At 48.8% G+C, this 23156-nt stretch overlaps 1 protein-coding gene across 1 annotated transcript in view; it reads right to left on the bottom strand.

The window, feature by feature from the left end:
• The window catches only part of LOC127577919 (protein Daple-like), a 279944-nt gene extending 264444 nt beyond the window's left edge, over positions 1 to 15500 (bottom strand). The window contains exons 1-2 of the mRNA XM_052029632.1: positions 15041 to 15500; positions 14295 to 14395 (exon numbers count right to left, since the gene is read on the bottom strand). Coding sequence (XP_051885592.1) covers positions 14295 to 14395; positions 15041 to 15109 — 170 coding nt within the window. The 5' untranslated portion in view covers positions 15110 to 15500. The remainder of the gene's footprint in view (positions 1 to 14294; positions 14396 to 15040) is intronic.
• Between the last annotated feature and the right edge of the window lie 7656 nt (positions 15501 to 23156).

Here is a 23156-nt window from a genome sequence, read left to right on the forward strand (position 1 = left end):
GCTGCCCTTTGAAGAGAAACATCCAAAGACTCAAAAATTTGACCTCATCACTAAATGGGTGAACCCTCATTTTTAAACACAAGACACTAAAAAATAGGAGCAGGAGGCCACTCGGCCCCTCAAGCCTGCCCTGCCTTTCAATGTGATCACGGCTGATGAGTCCCAGATCTCATCTCTTCACCAGCCCTCAATTCCGCAACCTTTCAGAAAATTTATCTACCTCTCTTTAATTCCCTCCAGCGATCTAACCTCCATAACCACCCAGGGTAAAGAATTCCAGAGAGTTGCCACTTTAGTGACGTCTAGTTCTGGATTTGACTCCAAGAAGAAACATCCTCTCCACATCCACCGTGTCAAGATCCCTCTGCATCTTACCCATTTCAATCTGATCCCCTCTCACTCTACCTGATACAAGCTTAGCTGGTACAACCTTTGCTTGGAAGACAATCTGTCCATTCCAGGTTGGATTTAGATCTCCATGGACGTGATCCAGTTTGTTGTCTTTGAAACTGCTCCAACAACTTCCAGACACTGGTCTATACCACTCTTCCTACAGCACAGGAGTCTCCTCCCATTTAGCCTTATAGAGGTTTATAAAATCATAAGGTGGATGATTACAGTCTTTTCCCCAGGGTAGGGGAGTCTAAAACTAGAGGGCAGAGCTTTAAGGTGAGAGGGGAAAGATTTAAAAAGGGACCCAAGGGGCAGGTTTTTCCCCCACACAGAGGGCGGTGGGTGTGTGGAATGAGCTGCCAGAGGAAGTGGTAGAGGCAGCTACAATTACAATATCTAAAAGACATTTGGACAGGTACGTGGAAAGGAAAGGTTTAGAGGGATATGGGCCAAACACAGGTAAATGGGACTAACTTAGATGGGCATCTTGGTCAGCATGGACGAGTTGGGCTGATGGGCCTGTTTCTGTGCTTCATAATTCTATGCCTTATATTGCCTTCACACCTCCCTTTAAATTCAATGAGGCTTAGTATTTCAAACACTCCCTGTGGCAAAACGTTCACTCACGGCGGGGAGCAGATCATCACCACTCATTATAAATAAGTCAGTCGATAATTTTCTTTACTTTGATAAGACTCTCTTATCAAAGGCACTGCACGGTAGCATAGCGGTTAGCGTAACGCTATTACAGTGCCAGCGACCTGGGTTCAATTCCCGCCACTGCCTGTAAGGAGTTTGCACATTCTTCCCGTGTCTGCGTGGGTTTCCTCCAGGTGCTCCGGTTTCCTCCCACCTTCCAAAGACGTACGGGTTAGGAAGTCGTGGGCATGCTATGTGGGTGCTGGAAGTGTGGCGACACTTGCGGGCTGCCCCCAGCCCATCTTTAGCAATGCAAAAAGATGCATTTCACTGTGTGTTTCAATGTACATGTGACTAATAAATAAATATATATATTTTACACACACACACACACACACACACACACACACACACACACACACACGTCCAATGTTCCCAGTAACTCTGAAATCCACTACTTGGTTCAGATTAGCTGTGAAGAGATGGTCCTGTATCTTTATCCAGCACCACAGAGAACCTAGAACAATAAGGGCCATGAAACTCATTGGGCCCAAGTCAGCTCCATGGAAGTCCACTCTCCAGATCTTTCCCAGAGCCCTGTAACATATTATCCCCTCAAATATTTATCCAACCCAGTTTAATATACAGTTTCACGAGAGATTCTGCAGATGTTGGAATCTGGAGCAACACACACAAAATGCTGGAGGAACTCAGCAGGTCAGGCAGCATCTATGGAGGGAAAGGAAGAGGACAAAAGCCAGAAGAGGGTGGGGGGGAGGGGGAGGAGCACAGGCAGGCAGGGGAAAGGTGAGTCCTGGTGAGAGGCGGAAGGTAGGTGGGTGGGGGAGGGGGGAGATGTAAGAAGCAGAGGTGATGGATAGAAGAGGCGAGGGGCTGAAGGAAGGAAGGAAGGAAGGAATCCGGTAGGAGAGGGCAGTGGACCATGAAGAAAAGGGAAGGAAGTGGGGAATGGATGGCAGGTCATGAGGCCAGGGGGAGGGGAAAGAGAAGGGGTGAATGGGCCACAGGAATGAGGGAAAACATACAGTTAATATACAGTTTTCCTGCATTGAAGACAGTGCATTCAACATTACCTCCCACTGCATCAACAGGCACCAGCCCCTGGGAACTGTGGTGGGACAGAACGTTATTCCATGCAGAACTAATTCTAGTAAGAGGAGACAACATGGGCACCATGGTCGGCATGGACAGGTTGGGCCAAAGGGCCCGTATCCGTGCTGTATTACCCCACAATTAATGACAACCAAGGCACTAAGAATGTAAAAAGTTTCTGCACTGTGTTACTCTTTGTGTAAATATATTTTATTGTGAGCAAACTTTATTTTTGAAACAAACTTGGGATTTAAATTGCACCCTTAAACGTGCCAAAGTGCCACACATGCTCAAAATCTGACACCGAGACACACAAGGAGATGCTCGAACTAGGAACAGGAAATGTTCAAAATAGCTACCAAGCCAAGCAGCGTCTCTAGGGAGAGAAAGAACTTCATGTCTCAGGTGGATAACCTTCTAGCAGAATCTCTCAGAATTAGTGCAGGCGGAGAGACAACCAAATGCTCAATTTTGGGCAGCTAAAGGAGGGAGCTATCAGGTTTAGGACCCAGTCTCAGCTGCCAATGGTGAGCCAGAGGGAGTGGAGCATGGGTGAGATAGCCAGAGAACTCAGAAGGCCCCAGAGAGTTGTGGGGCCTGAGGATCTTACATAATAGTGAGGGAGCAGAATTTCTACCCAACTGGTAAAGGGTGGATTCAAACTCACTTTCTAGCACACTGAGCCACACCAATTCCTTGCCACAACAGTGCTATCTGATTGCAACATATATCATCTACAAAGTGCACTGCAGCAACTCCCAAACCCATGACCTCCATCACCAGGACATCAGGCACATGGGAACACCACCTGCAACAGGTTCCCCTCCAAGCCACACATCATCCCAACTTGGAAACACACGGCCATTGGGTCCAAATCCTGGAAATCTCTCCCCAAAAGCACCTTCATCAGAAGGAGTGCAGTTGGTCACCACCACTTCAAGGATTATTACAGGTGGAACACATACGAAATGCTTGAGGAACTTAGCGGGTCAGGCAGCATCTATGGAGGGAAATAAACAGTCAACGTTTCAGGCCAAGGCCCTTCATCAGGCCTGAATAAACATCGACCGTTTATTTCCCACCATGGATGCAGCCTGACCTGCTGAGTTCCTCCAGCATTTTGTGTGTGTTGCTCCAGATTCCAGCATCTGCAGAATCTCATGTCTCCCTAATACAATAAATGCTGGCATTGCTAGCAGCACCCACATCTGATAAGTAGAAACAAAAAACTCCATTACCCTAACCTTCCATTGGTGAAAAGGGCATTTAGCACGCTGGCCTTCACCAGTCAGGGCATTGAGTATAGGAGTTGGGACGTTATGTTGCAGTTGTACAAGTCGTTGGTTAGGCCGCACTTGGAGCACTGTGCACAGTTTTGGTCGCCCTGTTATAGGAAAGACGTGGTGAAACTGGAAAGAGCGCAGAGAAGATTTACGAGGACGTGGCCAGGACGAGAGGGTCTGAGTTATAGGGAGAGGTTGGCCAGGCTGGGTCTTTATTCCTTGGAATGTTGGAGAATGAGGGGAGACCTTATAGAAATGTTTAAAATTACGAGAGGCATAGATAAGGTGGACGGTAACGGTCTTTTCCCCAGGGTAGGGGAGTCCAAAACTAGGGGGCATAGGATTAGGGTAAGAGGGAAAGATTTAAAAAGGGACCTGAGGGGCAACATTCTCCCCACAAGAGGGTGGTGGGTATGTGGAACGAGGAAGTGTTTGAGGCAGGTACAATAGTATCATTTAAGAAGCACTTGGATAGGTACATGGAGGGCCGGGGCTTGGAGGGAAATGGGGCAAATGCAGGAAATTGGGACTAGCTGGGAGGACACCATGGTTGGCATGGACCGGTTGGGCTGAAGGGCCTGTATCCGTGCTGTATTGTTCTATTACTCTCTGGTCTCCCAGCAAACAGACAGTATCTTGGTGAGAGCAAAGCTTTAATATAGACTTAATAATGCCAGCGAAAGCTGAACAGGATCTTCCAGTGAGCTGATCTTGCATACTCCTCATTGTCGAGATGAGATCAGGAGATATTGAGCTTTGTGCTCTTGCGGTTTGCAATTGAACCAAAAATACTTTTTATCAGTTAGAGCCAGACCAATAACTTCAAATCATTTCTACTGAAACTCAAAAATTTCCAGACTTGGGAAGTCTCAAGCAAAAAAAAATTTCCCAAACTCTTTAGAACAAGTACCAAAGCAATCAACAGTAGCAGGAGCTCCACAATAATACATGCACTGTGTTTAATTACTGCTGAACTATTGTTCTGTGTGTGGTTGCCATTTTATACCAGCGAGTATTTACTCTGATGACAACAACCACTGAATAACCAGCACTGGCTGGTTTAGAATGACACATCATGCAAGGAGACAACATGACTCACCACAACTGTGTCAGCTCTTTGAAAGATCTCTCCAACTAGACCCATTGCTCCTACATCACAAGACAAAGGAGCAGAAGTAGGCCATTCAGCCCATCGAGTCTGCTCTGCGACCTCACCATGAACTAAATTATTCCCCCACCTCGCCCCAATTCCCAGCCTTTTCCCCATATCCCTGACTAATTACATACCTATCAATCCCCACCTTAAAGATCTCCAATGATGGGGCCTCCACAGCTGTATGTGGCAACAAATTCCATAAATCCACAACACTCTGGCTAAAGAGATTTCTCCTCATCTCTGTTCTAAATGGGTACCCTCTAATTTTAAGACTGTGCTCTCTTGTCCTGGACTCACCCACGAAGGGAAACAACTTAGCCACATCTCTGTCCATCTTTTCAACATTCGAAATGTTTTTATGAGCTCCCCTCCTGTTCTCTTCTATATGTTCCTAGCTCGATATACATATGTATGGCATGTATCTGCCTGGATGCCACGCAGACAAAAGCTTTTCACTGTATTGCAGTACATGTGACAATAATAAACCAATACCAATTGCATAATTATGGACTCATGCAGTGGGGAAACAGGCCCTTCAGCCCATCGAGCTCATGCTGACTGTAAAGCACCAATTTACACTAGTCCCATTTTTTTTATTCTCCCCACACCGGAGGACGGCACGGTAGTGTAGTGGTTAGCGTAACACTATTAACAGCACCAGTGACCCAGGTTCAATTCCGGCTGCTGTCTGTAAGGAGTTTGTACGTTCTCCCCACGTGTCTGCGTGGGTTTCCTCCAGGTGCTTCGGTTTCAGAACATAGAACAGTACAGCACAGGAACAGGCCCTTCGGCCCACAATGTTGTGCCAAACCAATTAAATTAGTAATCAGATGCCCAACTAAAATAATACATTCTGCCTACAATATGTCCATATCCTTCCATTTCCCCTCACATTCATGTGCCTATCAAAGAGCTTCTTGAATGCCCCTACCGTGTTTCCTCCATTACCAGCCCAGGCAGCACACTCCAGGCACTCACCACTCTCTGTGTAAAAAACCTACGCCACACATCTCCTTTGAACTTTCCCCCCTCACCTTAAATGCATGCCCTGTGGCATTAGGCGTTTCAACCCTGGGAAAATGATACTGGCTGTCTCCTCTGTCTATGCCTCTCATAATCTTCTCATAAACCTCTGTCAGGTCTCCTCTCAGCCTCCACCGCTCCAGAGAGAACAACCCAAGTTTGTCCAACCTCTCCTCATAGCACATGCCCTCTAATCCAGGCAGCATCCTGGTGAACCTCTTCTGCTCCCTCTCTAAAGCCTCCACATCCTTCCTCCTCCCACATTCCAAAGACATACGGGTTAGGAAGTTGTGGGTATGTTATGTTGGTGCCGGAAGCGTGGTGACACTTGTGGGCTGCCCCCAGCACATTCTCACTAACGCAAAAAAATGTATTTCACTGTGTGTTTCGATGTACATGTGACTAGTAAATAAACATCCTATCTTATCAAACCACACGTCTTTGGGATGAACAAGCCACAGCATCATCGGGAGAGTTTGTAAACTTTAGACAGACAGTACTCGCGCTCAGGATCGAACCGGGGTCACGGGAGCTGCCAGGGAGGCAGCTCTACTAGCTGCACCACTCTGCCTTGCAAATCTTCCCCTTCTAATATTCACCAACGTCCTCTGTGGCTCGGTGCTTCAACGACTTGGCAGCAGAAGACTCTGGATTAGCTCAACTTGGGAGAATTGGGCATTAAAATCTCAGCTGAAGCCCAAGTGCATTATTGCAAACAGAATCACTGGGAGGTTAAAGTATGGAAGCAGGCCATTCAGCCCACTAAATCTGTGTTGGCTTTAGGTAAGAGCAACTCAGGATGACCCCCATCCCCTACCACCATCCTCTCCTCCCCCACTACTTACCCAGTTCTGTTCAAATGCCACAATTAAATTTGCACCCACTACACTCTACAACAGATCCGAACTGCTCACTGTATATAAACACTTTTTGGTTCTTACACTAATCGCCTTCATTCTATGCCCCATTTCTTGACCCCTCTACCAAGAGAAAGTTTCTCTCGATTCACTCTGTCTATGCCTTTCATGATTTTAAAATACCTCTGACAGATCTCCTCACAACTTCCAGGGAGAACAACTCCAGCTTCTCCAAGCAACAAACAATCTGCTGGAAGAACTCAGCGGGTCAGGCAGCATCTGCAGGGGTGGGTGGAGGGATTGTCGACGTCTTGGGTCAAAACCCTGCAGGACCTGAAAGGTCAACAGTTCCTTTCCCTCCACAGATGCTGCCTGACCCGCCGAGTTCCTTCAGCAGATTGTTTGTTGCTCCGATTCCAGCAACTGCAGTCTCGTGTCTCCAGATAAAAAGTCTCCAATTCCAGGAATCATTCCAATCGACCTCTCTGCCCCTCCTTCACCTCCTTCCTAAATTATGGCACCTAAAAAGTCTATTATTCCATACACTTCCATTGCTTTCTCGACAACATCTCATTGTTCCTCTAACTCTTTTCAAATTGTATTCTTCAGTTTACATTCCCTCTCTCAGAACAGTACAAGAACAGGCCCTTCGGCCCACAATGTCTGTGCCGGCCAGGATGCCAGATTAAACTAAACCAATCTGCCTGCACATGATCCACATCCCTCCACGTTCATGCACCTGTCTAAACACCCCTTAATGCCAATAACGTGTCTCCTCTCCTCGTTCTTCCCACTGAAGTTAAATACGTCACAATTTTCTGCGTTAAATTCTACCTACCACACTTGGGCCCTGTCGATACCCTCTTGAAGATTTTTACCCCCCTTTGCGTGGTTCAGCATGCTTCCAAATTCTGCATCACCTTCATGACTGGAAATAGTGACCTGTGCACCAGAGTCAGTAATATAGAGCAAGCAGTGGTCCTCACACTGATCCCTAGGGAATTCTGATGTCCAGAGAGTCATACCGCACAGAAACAGGCCCTTTGGCCCAACTGGTCCACGTCGACCAAGATACCCATCCAAGCTAGTCCCATTTGCCCGCGTTTGGCCCATATCCCTCGAAACCTTTCCTATCCGTGTACCCGTCCAACTGTCTTTTAAATGTTGGTAATGTACCTGCTTTAACCACTTCCTCTGGCAGCTCATTCAAGTACACTGACCACCCTCTGTGCAAAAAAAGTTGCCCCTCAGGTTCCTATTAAATCTCTCCCCTCTCACCTTAAACGTGCCCTCTAGTTCTTGATTCCCCAACCCTGGGAAAAAGACTGCGCGCATTCACCCTGTCTCTGCTCCTCATGATTTTATACACCTCTTTAAGATCACTCATTCTCCTACACTCCAATGAATAAAGTCCTAGCCTGTCCAACTTCTCTATAACTCAGTCCCTCGAGTCAGGAACACAACCTTTCACGGCACAGTTTTATGGTACTTGGCCAGATTTCTCTCCTTCCTTTTTCATGGGCTTCAGTCTTGCTGGCGAGCCTACATATAAACACATTGACAAACACTTTTTGGAAGTCCATATACATCACATCAACCCTGTAACCTCTTCAAAAAGCCCTACCAAAGTTAGGACACAATGAACCATTTTCTCTAGTTTAATGTTTCTGCCAGACCAGAAACATTGAACTAGAGAGATTTAAAGGGGACCTGAGGGGCAAGTTTTTCCACACAGAGAATGGTTGGGTGTGTGGAACGAGCTGCCAGAGGAAGTGGTTGAGGCGGGTACAATTACAACGCTTAAAAGACACTTGGACAGGTACATGGATAGGAAGGGTTTAGAGGGATAGGGGCCAAATGTAGGCAAATAAGACTTGCTGAGGTAGGTCAATTGGTTGGCACGGACGAGTTGGGCCGAAGGGCCTGCTTCTGTGCTCTATAACTCTAAGGTTCCATCAGCTGGATGCTAAGGGTCCCAGGGCACAACTCTGAAGAAGAACTGGGGAGTTCCCTCTGGTGCCCTGACCGACATTTGATCCTCAATCAACGTTCCCAAAATAGACCACCTGATCATTGACATGTTGCTGTCTGTGGGAGCTTGCTGCGTACCAAATGCCACATTTCTCACAATATAACAATGATTGGTAGATTGTACAAGTGCAGTGGGACATTCTGAAAGGTGTACGCATAAGAACATGACAAAATAGAAGCAGGAAGAGGCTATTCAGCCCCTCAATCCTACCCCACCATTCAATATGGTCATGGAAAATCTGATGAGGGCCTCGTCTGTCCCGGTCACCCACAGCCCTCAATTGCCAGATCTTTTATAAAGGCATCAACATTCACAACAAGCACCCTAAATCATCCAGCCTCCACATCCCTCCAGGGTAGAGAATTCCAGAGATTCACCATCCTCTGAGAGAAGTTCCTACACACCTTCATTTTGAGTGACCACCGCCGAACTTTCAATTATGTCCATTTGTTCAAGTTTCTCCTACCCATGGAAATATCTTGATAACCGATGTCTCGTCTGTTTCAATAAGATTAACCCCCTATGTGTACAGTACTCCAGGTGTGGTCTCACCAGTACCCTGTACAATTGTAACAATACTTCCCCATTTCTAAACTCCAACCCACTTTTGCAATAAAGGCCAACATGCTATTTGCCTTCCTACCAACCTTTTGCACTTGCCTGCAAACTACTCTTAGCAGTGTGGAGGAACAGAGGGATCTTGGGGTCCAGGTCCATAGATCCCTCAAGGTTGCCACGCAGGTCGACAGTGTTGCTAAGAAGGCGTATGGACTGTTGGCCTTCATTAGTCGGGGGACTGAGTTCAAGAGCCGCGAGGTGATGTTGCAGATCTATAGAACTCTGGTCAGACCACACTTGGAGTATTGTGTTCAGTTCTGGTCGCCTCATTATAGGAAGGATGTGGAAGCTTTAGAAAGGGTGCAGAGGAGATTAACGAGGATGTTGCCTGGATTGGAGAGCATATCTTATGAGGATAGGTTGAGTGAGCTAGGGCTTTTCTCTTTGGAGAGGAGGAGAGGTGACTTGATAGAGGTGTACAAGATGATAAGAGGCATAGATCGAGTGGACAGTCAGAGACTTTTTCCCAGGGCGACAATGGCTAACACGAGGGGACATAATTTTAAGGTGATTGGAGGAAGATATAAGGGGGACGTCAGAGGTAAGTTGTTTTTTTTTACACACAGAGAGTGGTGGGTGCTTGGAACGCCCTGCCGGCAGAAGTTCTGGGGGCAGATACATTAGGGACACTTAAGAGACTCTTAGATAGGCACATAAATGATAGAGAAATGGGAGCTATGTGGGAGGGAAGGGTTAGATAGATCTTAGAGCAGGATAAAATGAAGGCACAACATTGTGGGCCGAAGGGCCTGTGCTGTGCTGTAGTGTTCTATGTTCTATGCTTAGCCCTGATGGATGCTATTTAAATACTCTTTCTTCTTCATAGAGCAAAAGACTCTAAAATGTGCCCTCTGCAATTACAGACCTTTCCACACAGCTCTGCTTTACTTACTCAATCAAAACCTTTACGGATCTTAAACACTGCTACCAAGTTCTCTTGTAACGAGTGACACTGGGTCTCTGGCTGACCCGATAGTGGTCTTTACAATTAGGAAGGGTTGCAAGCTGATACAGAGAGCATCTTTCCACTTGTGGCAAAGAACACAGCTCATGTCCAACGTTGGGGCAGCACAGTGGCTCAGCTGGTGGAGCCGCTGCCCGACAGCACCAGTGACCCTGGTTCAATTCCCGACCTCAAGCGCTGTGTGTGTGTGTGGAGTTTGCACGTTCTCCCTGTGACCCCAGGTGCTCCGGTTTCCACCCACGTCCCAAAGACGTGCAGGATGGTGGGTTAATTGGCTGCTGTGGATCGCCCCTGGTGTGTGGGTGAGGGGTAGAATCTGGGGGGGAGTTGATGGGATTGTGGGGAGAATAGAATGGGATTGGTGTCAGATTAGTGTAAATGTGTGGTCGTTGATAGGTGTAGACTTGGCGGATCAGTGAGCCCGTTTTATGCTGTACCTCAATGTTTCTATTATAAAACAGCCCCAACAGGTAATTCAAAATATATATCTTTTACTAAATAGGGGCAAGAATGTGGAAGAGAAACCAGTTGAAGGTACAATTAAGGCAAGGTTGAGCAACCAAATAAGGGAGAAGGGAGTAGAGGGTCACACTGATAGAGATGAGGAGAGACAGAAGCTTGAGTAGAATGGGAAAGCTGGCAGAGACTAGGGGTCAATAGCCCACGTGTGTTGTCTATCTACATAGTCCTCTGTAATCTGTTCAAGGAGGAAGCTCAGCTTCTCTGGGTAACCTACTCCTGTAGTGGTTAGCATAACACTATTGCAGAGCCAGCAACCCACGTTCAACTCCTGCTGCTGTCTGTAAGGAGTTTGTACGTTCTCCCCGTGTCTGCGTGGGTTTCCTCCGGGTGCTCCAGTTTCCTCCCACATGCTACGTTGGCGCTGGAAGAGTGGCGACACTTGCGGGCTCCCCCCAGCACGTTCTCAGTAACGCAAAAAGATGCATTTCACTGTGTTTTTCTATGTACGTGTGACTATTAAATAATTGTTCCAATAAATCTCACCTGCAACCTCTCCAAGACATTCAACTCCAAGCCAGACTAGTAGGTCAATAGACACAAGGTGACCTCCATCACACATGTACCACTCCCTCCAGGGTCACCCCAAACACATTTGCAGCCAACTTTACTGAGATTCCAAAACTGACCACATCTGCCCTTGCATAGCGACAGCTAGTCAACCTCAACCTGCAATATGCGTTTCAAACCGGGAGGGGAGGAAGACTTCCATTCCTATAACACCATGCTCCATCACAGCTCACCCCAAAGTCCTTCAGAGCCAACCACATACTTCTGATGTGTTGTCACTGTTGTGACAATGTGCAGTAAGATCCCACAGTATAATATTCAATCTGTCATTGGAACGATGTTGGTTGACAACCATTCTGGCTGGGACTTCACGAATCCCTTTGCTTTTTTTTTGAGTAGCGTTATAGATCTTCTACCAGAGAGCAGAAGCAGGAGTTGTGTATTATCTCCCACCTCAGTGTAAGCACCGTGGAGACTGCAGTCCACTCATGGTGCTGTACGGGAGCAGCAGTTTGTATACCTTGTACACCAGTTTGTAAGTTTCAGGACTATCACTTCGACCGACAACACCACAATCACTCGACGACCCACCAAGCCATCACTGAGATGGGTGCCGAGCGCGGTTCTCTCGCTGGGTGAACGGACCTTCCTCAGCCAGGACCCAATAGTCCACCCGGAGATTCTCCCCAGCTTTTCACGGAGGAGGTTCCAGTCTGGTTGAACCAGCAGGTAGGGAGTGGGAGATGGTGGCCAAGGGGGGGGGGGGAAGGAATGAGAGAGAGAGGGATCCCCTATGGATAAGAACAAGGAGGACTACTACTTTGGAAAGCGTTGGACCTCAACCCAAAAGGCAACAAAAATGTTGCCACATGAAAATCAACATCACAGGTTTCAAGGGCCTGATGAGTAAATCTTTTCTCTGGTGGGGTCTTTTGGTTACAACCAACAAGAACCGTGGTGCCAGGACTGCCCGAGGGTCACCATTAACAAGGCAAACCACGAGCATCACTCCCATGAGAACAACCCAGCAACTCAGAAGCTACTTAGCTCTAAACACAAGACTTTCTTCAACTGGAAACTCCAGCACACCTCAGGGGAAAAAAGAACATATAAAAGTCACACAGTCATGCATGCAGAAATAGAGGAGTCCACAGATGTTTTAGAACAACTGTTCAACCTCGGCTACTGCAGTTTCCGCCAACGCTACAATGCAATCAGTGGATGAGGGTAGGGAGATCACACACACACACACACACACACACACACACACAGGACAGGGAAAATCCTCAAACTCCATCAATCCTCACAAACGATGAAAAACACGATGATGCTGTAGGGACTCAGCAGGCCAGGCAGCATCCGTGGAGAAAAGCAGGCGGTCAACATTTCGGGTCAGGACCCTCTTCTGTCCTTGAAGAAGGGTCCTGACCCGAAACGTTGACCGCCTGCTTTTCTCCACGGATGCTGCCTGGCCTGCTGAGTTCCTCCAGCATCATCGTGTTTGTCATCTAGATTCCAGCAACAGTTTCTCTACCCTTACAAACTGTTCCCTAATCCGCTGCCCAGTTCCAATGGAGCTACAGGTTCTGGCTGGGTTCCCAGGATAATGAAGCCTAGATCCAAAGTTCAGGAATTCCCTCCATAACTGTTCTTGCTCCTTTAAGGCTACCTCTTTGTCCAAGCTGTTCGACAAAACTTGATGTGGCTCAACGATAGATTTGCTCTGACCACACCATTGGACACAGGCAGCATGCAGCTGGTAGAGCCACTGCCTCACCGGAGACCCAGGTTCAATCCTCACCTCCAACAACACGTGTGTGCAGATTGCACATCCTCCCCGTGACCATGTGGGTCTCCTCAGTGTGCTCCCATCCCCTCCCACATCCCGAACACGTGCAGGCGGTGGGTTAACTGGCTGCCGTGAATTGCCCCTGGTGTGTGGGTGAGGGGGTAGAATCTGGGTGGGGTTGATGGGAATGTGGGGAGAATAAAATGGGATCAGTGTAGTATGGTGTAAGCGGTTGATGGTCAGTATAGACCCAGTGGGCACAAGGGCCTGTTTCTATGCTGGATGACTGTAAAACACCTTCCCACAGAAGGCACATCCCTGTTGACCCTCACCAATATTTATAGATGTACCATAGAAAGCATCCTATCCGGATGCATCACGGCTTGGTACCGCAACTGCTCTGTCCATGACCACAAGAAACTGCAGCGAGTTGTGGACACAGCTCAGCACATCATGGAAACCAACCTCCCCTCCATGGACTCTTGTCTATACCTCTCACTGCCTCAGTAAAGCAGCCAGCATAATCAAAGACCCCAGCCACCCCGGACATTCTTTCTTCTCCCCCCTCCCATCAGGCAGAAGATACAAAAGCCAGAAAGCACATACCACTAGGCTCAAGGACAGCTTCATTGAACGGACCCTTAGTACAATAAGATGGACTCTTGACCTCACAATCTACCTCGTTTTGACCTTGCACCTTATTGTCTGTCTGCACTGCACTTTGTAACTGTAACACTTTATTCTGCCTTCTGTTACCGGTTTCCCTTGTAGTACTTCAATGTGATGAACTGATCTGTCTGGATGACATACAAAACAAAGTTTTTCACTGTACCTCAGTACATGTGACAACAATAAACCAATTTACCAAATACAAGCTATCGGCTGTTGAAGGTGAGAGAACAGGAGGGCCTCACGCGTCTGAGGGAGACCTCAGTGCACCTATTGCTTCGCACTATATTTGGGAAGTGGTTTTAGAAATCACCACTCTCATTAGAGGGAGTTTCTTCTCCGATCACTCCTTTAGATAATAAGCCAGTATCCAAGAACATCAGCTCTAAACTCAAACCCGATCACCGCCATCAACCCATGCACCACACAATCCCCTGGTCTGTATAACCGGCACAGACTCTCACCTACCCCTTCCTACAACCCACTTCCCCCCGTCAACAGCCCTTGTTCACAAGGTTCTCTCTCCCTCTCTCTGGCTATTCCTGATTCGAGCGTCTAGTAAGATCTGTGCTGGGAACTCCGGGAGAGATCAGAAATCTTTCGACCTTCGCAGGGAGACTTCGTCAATCGCTTTCTGCAAGAATCAAAGCTGCCGCCTCGACGCGGATGTGGTTTTTAAATGATGCCGCCGTTAAAACGGTAAAGTCAAAGCGAAAGCGAGAAACTCACATCTCCAACATGATGTCGTGTAGGAAGACACCATCGACCAGATCCATGTACATGGTCCCGTTCTCCTCGCTTGTCCCGCCCAGCGGGCCAAAGGTTTTCACCTGGAAGATGATTTTTTAAAGTTCTCGGTTAGAAGGTGTTCATTGATGATCCACCAGATGGTTAGAATTTCTCTGCAGTGTCAGAAGAGGCTGCAAAGCAACAGCCAGACACCCGTCACGTTTAGGAGCGAGCATTTGCAGTTGTTAAACTGAACTTGGCAGACACGGGCTCGCTGATGGACCCCTGACTCAGTGACACATCTCCCCTGCCCCAGCGCTGAGAGACCCCACACTAACACAGCCATCCCCATCTCCCACACAGTCTGACAGATCCCCCTTTCTCCCTCCACACAGTCTAAGGCATCCCTCTTCCCCACTTCCTTCCCCTCCCCTCTTACCCCTCTCCCCCACTCCCTGCCCCTTCTCTCTCTCCCCCTCCCGTACACACAGATTCCCCTCTCCCTCCTTCACACAGTCTAATACATCCTCTCTTCCCCCTCCTTCCCCTCTCTCCCTCTTCCCCCCTCTCCCTCCCCCTCTCTCCCTCCTTCACACAGTCTAATACATCCTCTCTCTTTCTTCCCCCTCTCTCCCTTCCCTCTTCCCCCTCTCTCCCTCCCCTCTTCCCCCTCTTCCCCCTCTCTCCCTCCCACACACACACACACCCTCCCCCGCCGCAGGTGCCGAGCCCCCGCCTTCACTCACCCAGGTGACCAGCGGGCTCCCCAGGAACTGCCCCAGCAGCTCAGAAATGGTCACATCCATGGTGAGCATCGAGGAGATCCGAGCCAGAGGGGGAGGGAGGGAGCTGCGGGCCGGGAGCTGCTCAGGGCACGGAGAGAGGGATCCGGGCAGCCCGACCCCTCATCACCCGCGGTGCGGCTGGGGCTGGGGCTCCGGCTCCCCCCGGCCGCCGCCGGGACCCCGCGACGATTCACCGAGTGCCGCCGCAAGCCCGGGCCGGCACCATGGCAACGCGGCGCGCCGCCGGTTTATGTTTCCATGGGGAGGGGCGGGCGGGGAGAAGTTGCTGCGAGGTGCCCGGGCTTCGGGTCACCACGTCCCGCCGATGGAATCCCGAGACTCGGCGAACTGATACAAAGCGGCGGAACAAAGCGGCGCCCGCAACATTGTAACCAGCGCCTGCGACCCGCCGGCCCGAGCGACAGCGCGCTCCGCCAATCGCCGCTCGCCGCCGCTCTCCGCTGCGGGAGGGGCCTCAGCCAATCGGGGGACGGGTGGGGTGAGGTGGGCGGGGCTTTCGGCCGCTTTGTGAACTGAGCGGCGGTGGGGGGGGCGGGGCCTGGGGGCCGGGTGCCCCCTGGCGGGACGCGACGTGTACTGCAAGCGCATGGTGAGAGGGACGGGGGTGGGGTTGGGGTTGGGGTTGGGGTTGGGGTTGTTGGGGTTGTTGGGGTTGGGGTAGTTGGGGTTGGGGGGTTGGGAGGGTTGGTATTGGGGTGGTGGGGGTTGGGGTAGTTGGGGTTGGGGGGTTGGGGTAGTTGGGGTTGGGGGGTTGGGGTAGTTGGGGTTGGGGGGTTGGGGTGGGGGTGTTGGGGGGTTGGGGTGGGGGGGTTGGGGGGTTGGGGGGTAGGGGGGTGGGGGGGTGGGGGGTAGGGGGGTGGGGGTGTAGGGGGGTGGGGGGGTTGGGGTGGGGGGGTTGGGGGGTTGGGGTGGGGGGGTTGGGGGGTTGGGGGGTAGGGGGGTGGGGGGGTTGGGGGGTAGGGGGGTAGGGGGGTGGGGGGGTTGGGGGGTAGGGGGGTGGGGGGTTGGGGGGTAGGGGGGTGGGGGGGTTGGGGGGTAGGGGGGTTGGGGGGTAGGGGGGTGGGGGGTTGGGGTTGGGGGGTAGGGGGGTTGGGGTTGGGGGGGTTGGGGTTGGGGTTGGGGGGGTTGGGGTTGGGATGGTTGGGGTTGGGGTGGTTGGGGTTGGGATGGTTGGGGTTGGGGAAGCTTCTCCGGCAGGACACTGGCTGTTACTGCACTCGGTCCCTGCTGGGCTTGGGATATGGACAACACACTGCCGTGGAGACACAAGAGACTGCAGATGCTGGAATCTGGAGCAAAAAGTACAAACTGCTGGAGGAACTCAGCGGGTCAGGCAGCACCATGCACCTGTCTACATCAATGATGCTAAGGTCAAGAGGTTTGCGAGTTTCAAGTTCCTAGGAGTGAACCTCACCAATAGCCTGTCCTGGTCCAACCACGTAGATGCTACGGCTAAGAAAGCTCACCAGCGCCTCTACTTCCTCAGGAAGCTAAAGAAATTTGTCATGTCCCCTTTGACACTCACCAACTTTTACCGATGCACCATAGAAAGCATCCTATCCAGATGCATCACGGCTTGGAATGGCAACTGCTCTGCCCGCGACCGCAGGAAACTGCAGAGAGTTCTGGACATCATGGAAACCAGCCTCCCCTCCACGGACTCTGTCTTTACCTCTCGCTGCCTTGGTGAAGCAGCCAGCATAATCGAAGACCCCACTCACCCAGGTCATTCTCTCTTCTCCCCTCTCCCATCAGGCAGAAGATACAGGAGCCTGAGGGAACGTACCACCAGGCTCAAGGACAGCTTCTATCCCACGGTGATAAGACTATTGAACAGTTCCCTTATATGATGAGATGGACTCTTGACCTCACAATCTACCTTGTTGTGACCTTGCACCTTATTGTCTACCTGCACTGCACTTCCCTGTAGCTGTGACACTTTACTCTGCATTCTGTTATTGTTTTACCCTGTACTACCTCAGTGCACTGTGTAATGTATTGATCTGTACGAACGGTAGGCAAGACACATTTTTCAATAATAAACCAATTCCAATAAAATAATAAACCAATTCCAATACCAACCTGTGGAGGGAAATGGACAGTCGGCATATCAGATTGAGACCCTTCATCTGGATGAAGCTGAACCCAGTGGATCGAGGGGCATCTGTGGAGACGAAGAGACAATCGACATTTCGAGTGGAGACACTGTCCTCTTTATCTGTCCTCTTCAGATTCCAGAGTCTGCAGCCTCTTGTGTCTCCAGGGATCAGAATGCGCGGCCACCACTGGAGACCTGGAGAAATGCTAACTTCTACTCACCTGGACCTCATCCTTTCTCCCCAGATCCAGTCTCTCCCCAATTACACACGTGTCAGTTCACCATTGTGGACGTACCCACACCTCAGCAGTTCAAGAAGGCAGCTCACCACCACCTTCTCACAGGTAATTAGGGACGGGCAATTAAATGTGAAGCCCACATCCCTTGAATAAGAATCAGAATCAGGTTTACTTATCACTGACATTTGTCATGAAATGTGTTGTTTTGCAACAGCAGTACAGTGCAAGACATAAAGACGTAAAAATTACTGTAAGTTCCAAAAATAAATAGTGCAAAAGAGGAATAACGAGTCGGCCATTTGGCCCGTCGAGCCTGCTCCGCCATTCAATAAGATCACGGCTGATCTGGCCGTGGACTCAGATCCACCTACCTGCCTTTTCCCCAAAACCCTTAATTCCCAACTATGCAAACATCCGTCTAACTGTGTCTTAATGAGGTCGCCTCTTCTGCTTCCCTGGGCAGAGAATTCCACGGATTCACTGCTCTCTGCGAAAAGCAGTTCCTCATCATCTCCGTCCTAAATCTACTCCCCCGAAACTTGAGGCTATGTCCCCCTGGTTCTAGTCTCACTCTGCAGACTCTCCGCAATGAATCAAAGAAAGATGCCCTCTGCCTCTTTGACAATTTCCAATTTCCTGGACCCAACCAATTTGTGTCCGACCAATAAACAAACTGCTGGAGGAACTCAGTGGGTCAGGCAGCATCTGTGGAGGGAATTGGTATTGGTTTATTATTGTCACATGTACCAAGGTACAGTGAAAAAGCTTGCCTTGCATACCATTCGTACAGATCAATTCATTACACAGTGCATTGAGGTAGCACAAGGTAAAACAACAGAGCATGCAGAGCAAAGTGTAATGGCTACAGAGAAAGTGTTGTGCAGGCAGACAATAAGGTACGAGATCATAATGAGGTAAATTGTGAGGTTAAGAGTCCATCTTATCGCACTAGGGAACCGTTCAATAGTCTTATAACAGTGGGATAGAAGCTGTCCTTGAGCCTGGTGGTACGTGCTTTCAGACTTTTGTATCTTCTACCCAATGGGAGGTTTGCACTGTTTTTATTGTTGTATATAGTTTGTTTTTTATGATGAATAAAGTTTATTTTGGAATTTAAAAATAAAAGAAGGGTTTCGGACCTGAATCATGAACTCTGTTCCTCTCCCCATGGCTGCTGCCTGACCTGCTGAGTATCTCCAGCATTTTCTGCTTTATTGGAGCAAGGCATTTGCCACAGGAAAGAGGCTCCTACTGCAGGACACAGGGTACACTGCACCCACGGTCTGACAGGCGCACCATCTGCAGGACATGGCCTGCACTGCAACTACTGGGAGCTCAGAGCGAGATGGAATTGGTTTATTATTGTCACTTGTACCGAGGTACAGTGAAAAACTTGTCTTGCATACCGTTCATACAGGTCAATTCATTACACAGTGCATCGAGGTAGTACAAGGTAAACCAATACAGAATGCAGAATAAAGTGTCACAGCTACAGAAAGTGCAGGTTGACAGAATCAGAATCAGGTTTATTATCACTGACGTACGTCGTGAAATTTGTTGTTTTGCAGCAGCAGTACAGTGCAAAGACATAAAGACGTAAAAATTACTATAATTTACAAATATAAATAAATAGTGCAAAACAGGAATAACGAGGTAATGTTCATGGACCGTTCAGAAATCTGATGGTGAAGGGGAAGAAGCTGTTCCTGAAACATTGAGTAGAAATTTGCAAGATGACTTTCTCACGTTTCCAGAATTGGTAAATTGGTTTATTATTTTCACATGTACTGAGGTACAGTGGAAAACATTCCCTGCATACCAATCAATTCTTTACACAGTGCAGTAAATAGCTTCTTCCTCTCCACCGTCAGATTTCTGAACAATCCATGAACACTACCTCATTATTCCCTTAGTTTCACATTATTTATTTATTTATTGTGATTTATTGATTTTTATGCCTTAGCATTGTACTACAAATTTCATGAAATTTTCTAACATGAAGGATAGAAAAATAGGGGGCTATGTGGGAGGGAAGGGTTAGATAGATTTTAGAGCAGGATAAAATGTTGGCACAACGTTGTGGGCCGAAGGGCCTGTACTGTGCTGTAGTGTTCTATGTTCTATATGTCAGTGATAATAAATCTGATTCTGAATTCTGAGGTAAGATAAGATATCTTTATTAGTCACATGTACATTGAAACACACAGTGAAATACATCTTTTTGCGTAGAGTGTTCTGGGGGCAGCCCGCAAGTGTCGCCGCGCTTCCGGTGCCAACATAGCACGCCCACAACTTCCTAACCCGTACGTCTTTGGAATGCGGGAGGAAACCGGAGCACCCGGAGGAAACCCACGCAGACACGGGGAGAACATACAAAACTCCTTACAGACAGCAGCCGGAATTGAACCCGGGTCGCTGACGCTGTAATAGCGTTACGCTAACCACTACACTACCGTGCCTACCCCTGTCGCCAAGCTTCTGGAGCCAACATAGCATGCCCACAACTTCCTAACCTGTACATCCTTGGAATGTGGGAGGAAACCGGAGCACCCGGAGGAAACCCACACAGACACGGGGAGAATGTACAAACTCTATGCTGCTGCAGGTAAGTTTTTCATTGCACCTGTGCATACTGTACTTGTGCATATGGCAATAAACTGACTTTAACATTGACTTTGAACACCCTGTATGGCACCTGATCAAAATCCTTCTGAAAATCTGAGTAGAATCATATGAGTTAAACTGAACCAGGCCAAGTTGTTCACCTGAGCTCATTCCCATTTCCCCATGTTGGCCCATATCCCTCTACATCTTTCCTATCCATGTACCTATCCAAGTGTCTTTTAGACAATGTACACTACATCCACTGAATCAGCCTTTTCTCATATTCAAATCCTCAAAGAACTCCAGTAGTTTACAAATTTTCCTTTCAGACTCCCATGATTACTCTGCTCGATCTAATATAGGTCTTCGGGCTCTTGTACCTCCTCCCCGATGGTAGTAACGAGAAGAGGGCATGTCCCGGGTGGTGAGGGTCCTTAGTCATGGATGCCGCCTTCTTGAGGCACCGCCTCTTGAAGATGCCCTCGATGGTGGGGAGGGTTGTGCCTGTGATGGAGCTGGCTGAGTCTACAACCCTCTGCAGCCTCTTGCGATCCTGTGCATCTCACCATCCGGGACATGCCCTCTTCTCATTACTACCATCGGGGAGGAGGTACAGGAGCCTGAAGACCCACACTCAATGATTCAGGAACAGCTTCTTCCCCCCCTGCCATCAGATTTCTGAACGGTCCATGAACCCATGCACACTACCTCATTATTCCTTCTTTTTGCTCACGTGAAGCTCACAGAGTAAACAATATACATGGTAAATAATAAATGCAACAATAAATGCAACGACGATCACGAAACAACAGATTGGTGCAAAGATAAGATTTACCTATTCATCACATGTACATCGAAACACACAGTGAAATGCGTCTTTTTGCGTTACTGAGAATGTGCTGGGGGCAGCCCGTAAGTGTCGCCACGCTTCCGGCGCCAACATACCATGCCCACAACTTCCTAACCCGGACTTCTTTGGAATGTGGGAGGAAACCGGAGCACCCGGAGGAAACCAACGCAGACACGGGGAGAACGTACAAACTCCTTACAGACAGCAGCGGGAACTGAACCCGGGTCACTGGCGCTGTAATAGCGTTGCACTAACCGCTACACTACTGTGCAAACTGAAGTAGTGCAAAAAGAAGCACTGAAGTGACTATAATGGAACAACTGAGAGAGGTAGAATTAAGAGCGTGAGAACGTGGCAGCTCTGTTTTTCAATTTGCTTCTCTTTTTCTTTTGTCTCTAACTATCATTTTTTAAAGTAATTGTAACCTTGACAAATTTGGTCTGTATCCTATCACAGACATTGCCTCTGTTTTAGGGTCGTAGAGTCACAGAGCTATACAGCACTGAATTCTGCACACTCCCCCTCTCCACAACATCAAAACACACTTTGTTCCTAATTTTCAGCAATACTCATAGTCAGTGATACTCAGCGGGTCAGGCAGCAACTGTGGAGAAATGGACAGTTGACGTTTTGGGTCGAGAGCCTTTATCTGGACTGAGAGATTGAGGGGAGATGGCCGGTACAAAGAGGTGAGGGGAAGGGGTGGAGCAAGAGCTGGCAGGTGATAGGTGAGGGGGATGATAGACAGATGGGGGGCGGGGAGTGGGAATGATGTCAGAAGCCGGGAGGTGATGGGTGGAAGTGACAAAGGGCTGAAGAACCATAGGACACTACAGCACAGAAAACAGGCTATTTGGCCCTTCTAGTCCATGCCGTAACATTATTCCGCTAGTCCCATTGACCTGCACCCAGTCCATAACCTTCCAGACCTCTCCCATCCATGTATCTATCCAATTTATTCTTAATTCCCCCTAATGTTCCCCCTAAACCTTTCCCCCTTCACCCTAAAGCCATGTCCTCTCGTACTTATCTCTCCTAATCTAGGTGGAAAGAGCCTACTCGCATTTACTCTGTCAATGCCCCTCATAATTTTGTAAACCTCTATCAAATCCCCCTCATTCTTCTGCGCTCCAAGGAATAAAGTCCTAACCTGTTCAATCTTTCCCTGTAACTCAACTCCTGAAGACCCGGCAACATTCTATAAATGTCCTCCGCACTTTCAATCTTACTGATATCCTTCCTATAGTTAGGTGACCAGAACTGCACGCAATACTCCAAATTTGGCCTCACCAATGTCTTGTACAACCTCACCATAACATCCCAACATGAAGATGATGGAATCTGATCGGAGAGGAAGGTGGAGCACGGAATGAAGGGATGGGGAGGGGAACCAGTGGGAGGAGTGCGTGGGTGCTGGGCAGCTGGAGAGGGTAAGGGAGGGGAAAGAGAGGGTGATGGGGGTCAGGTGGATCAGGAGATGAGGAATCCTTGCCCACTGTTTCTCTTTCAGCAGATGCTGACTGATCTGTTGCACACTTTCACGAGAGGTGTTTTTGCACTGCCCAGCCATCATCCCCTGCTACCCCACTCTCAGCTGGTGACACACAGTCCCCACGGGAACCTCCAACCACTTGGAGATTTAAACTTGTAAATTGGTTTATTATTGTCACATGTACCGAGGTGCAGCAAAAAATTTGTCTTGCATACCGTTTGTACAGATCAATTCATTGCACAGTACATTGAGGTAGTACAAGGGAAAACAATAACAGAATGCAGAATGAAGTGTTACAGTTACAGAGAAAGTGCAGTGCAGGCAGACAATAAGGTGCAAGGTCATAACAAGGTAGACTGTGAGGTCAAGAGTCCATCTTATCGCATTAGGGAACCATTCAATAGTCTTATAACAGCGGGATAGAAGCTGTCCTTGAGCCTGGTGGTACGTGCTTTCAGGCTTTTTCCCTCTCACTTTCCTCATGTAATTGAGCTGAAACATTAACTCCACAGTGAAAAACGTTGTTTTGCATGTCATCCATACACTACAGTACATCGAGGTAGTACAAGGGAAAACAATAACCGAGTGCAGAATAAAGTGTTACAGTTACGGAGAAAGTGCAGTGCAGGCAGACAATAAGGTGCAAGGGCCATGACGAGGTGGATAGTGAGGTCAAGATCTGGAGCAAGGCAACCCTTGCAGGGTACAGGGGTGCAGTCTATTTACAAGGTGACAGGTCATTCACATGCAGGATACGCTGCAGCCATTGGGGA

This window comes from Pristis pectinata, chromosome 1 (assembly GCF_009764475.1).
Source record: "Pristis pectinata isolate sPriPec2 chromosome 1, sPriPec2.1.pri, whole genome shotgun sequence".
Classification (NCBI taxonomy): Eukaryota; Metazoa; Chordata; class Chondrichthyes; order Rhinopristiformes; family Pristidae; genus Pristis; species Pristis pectinata.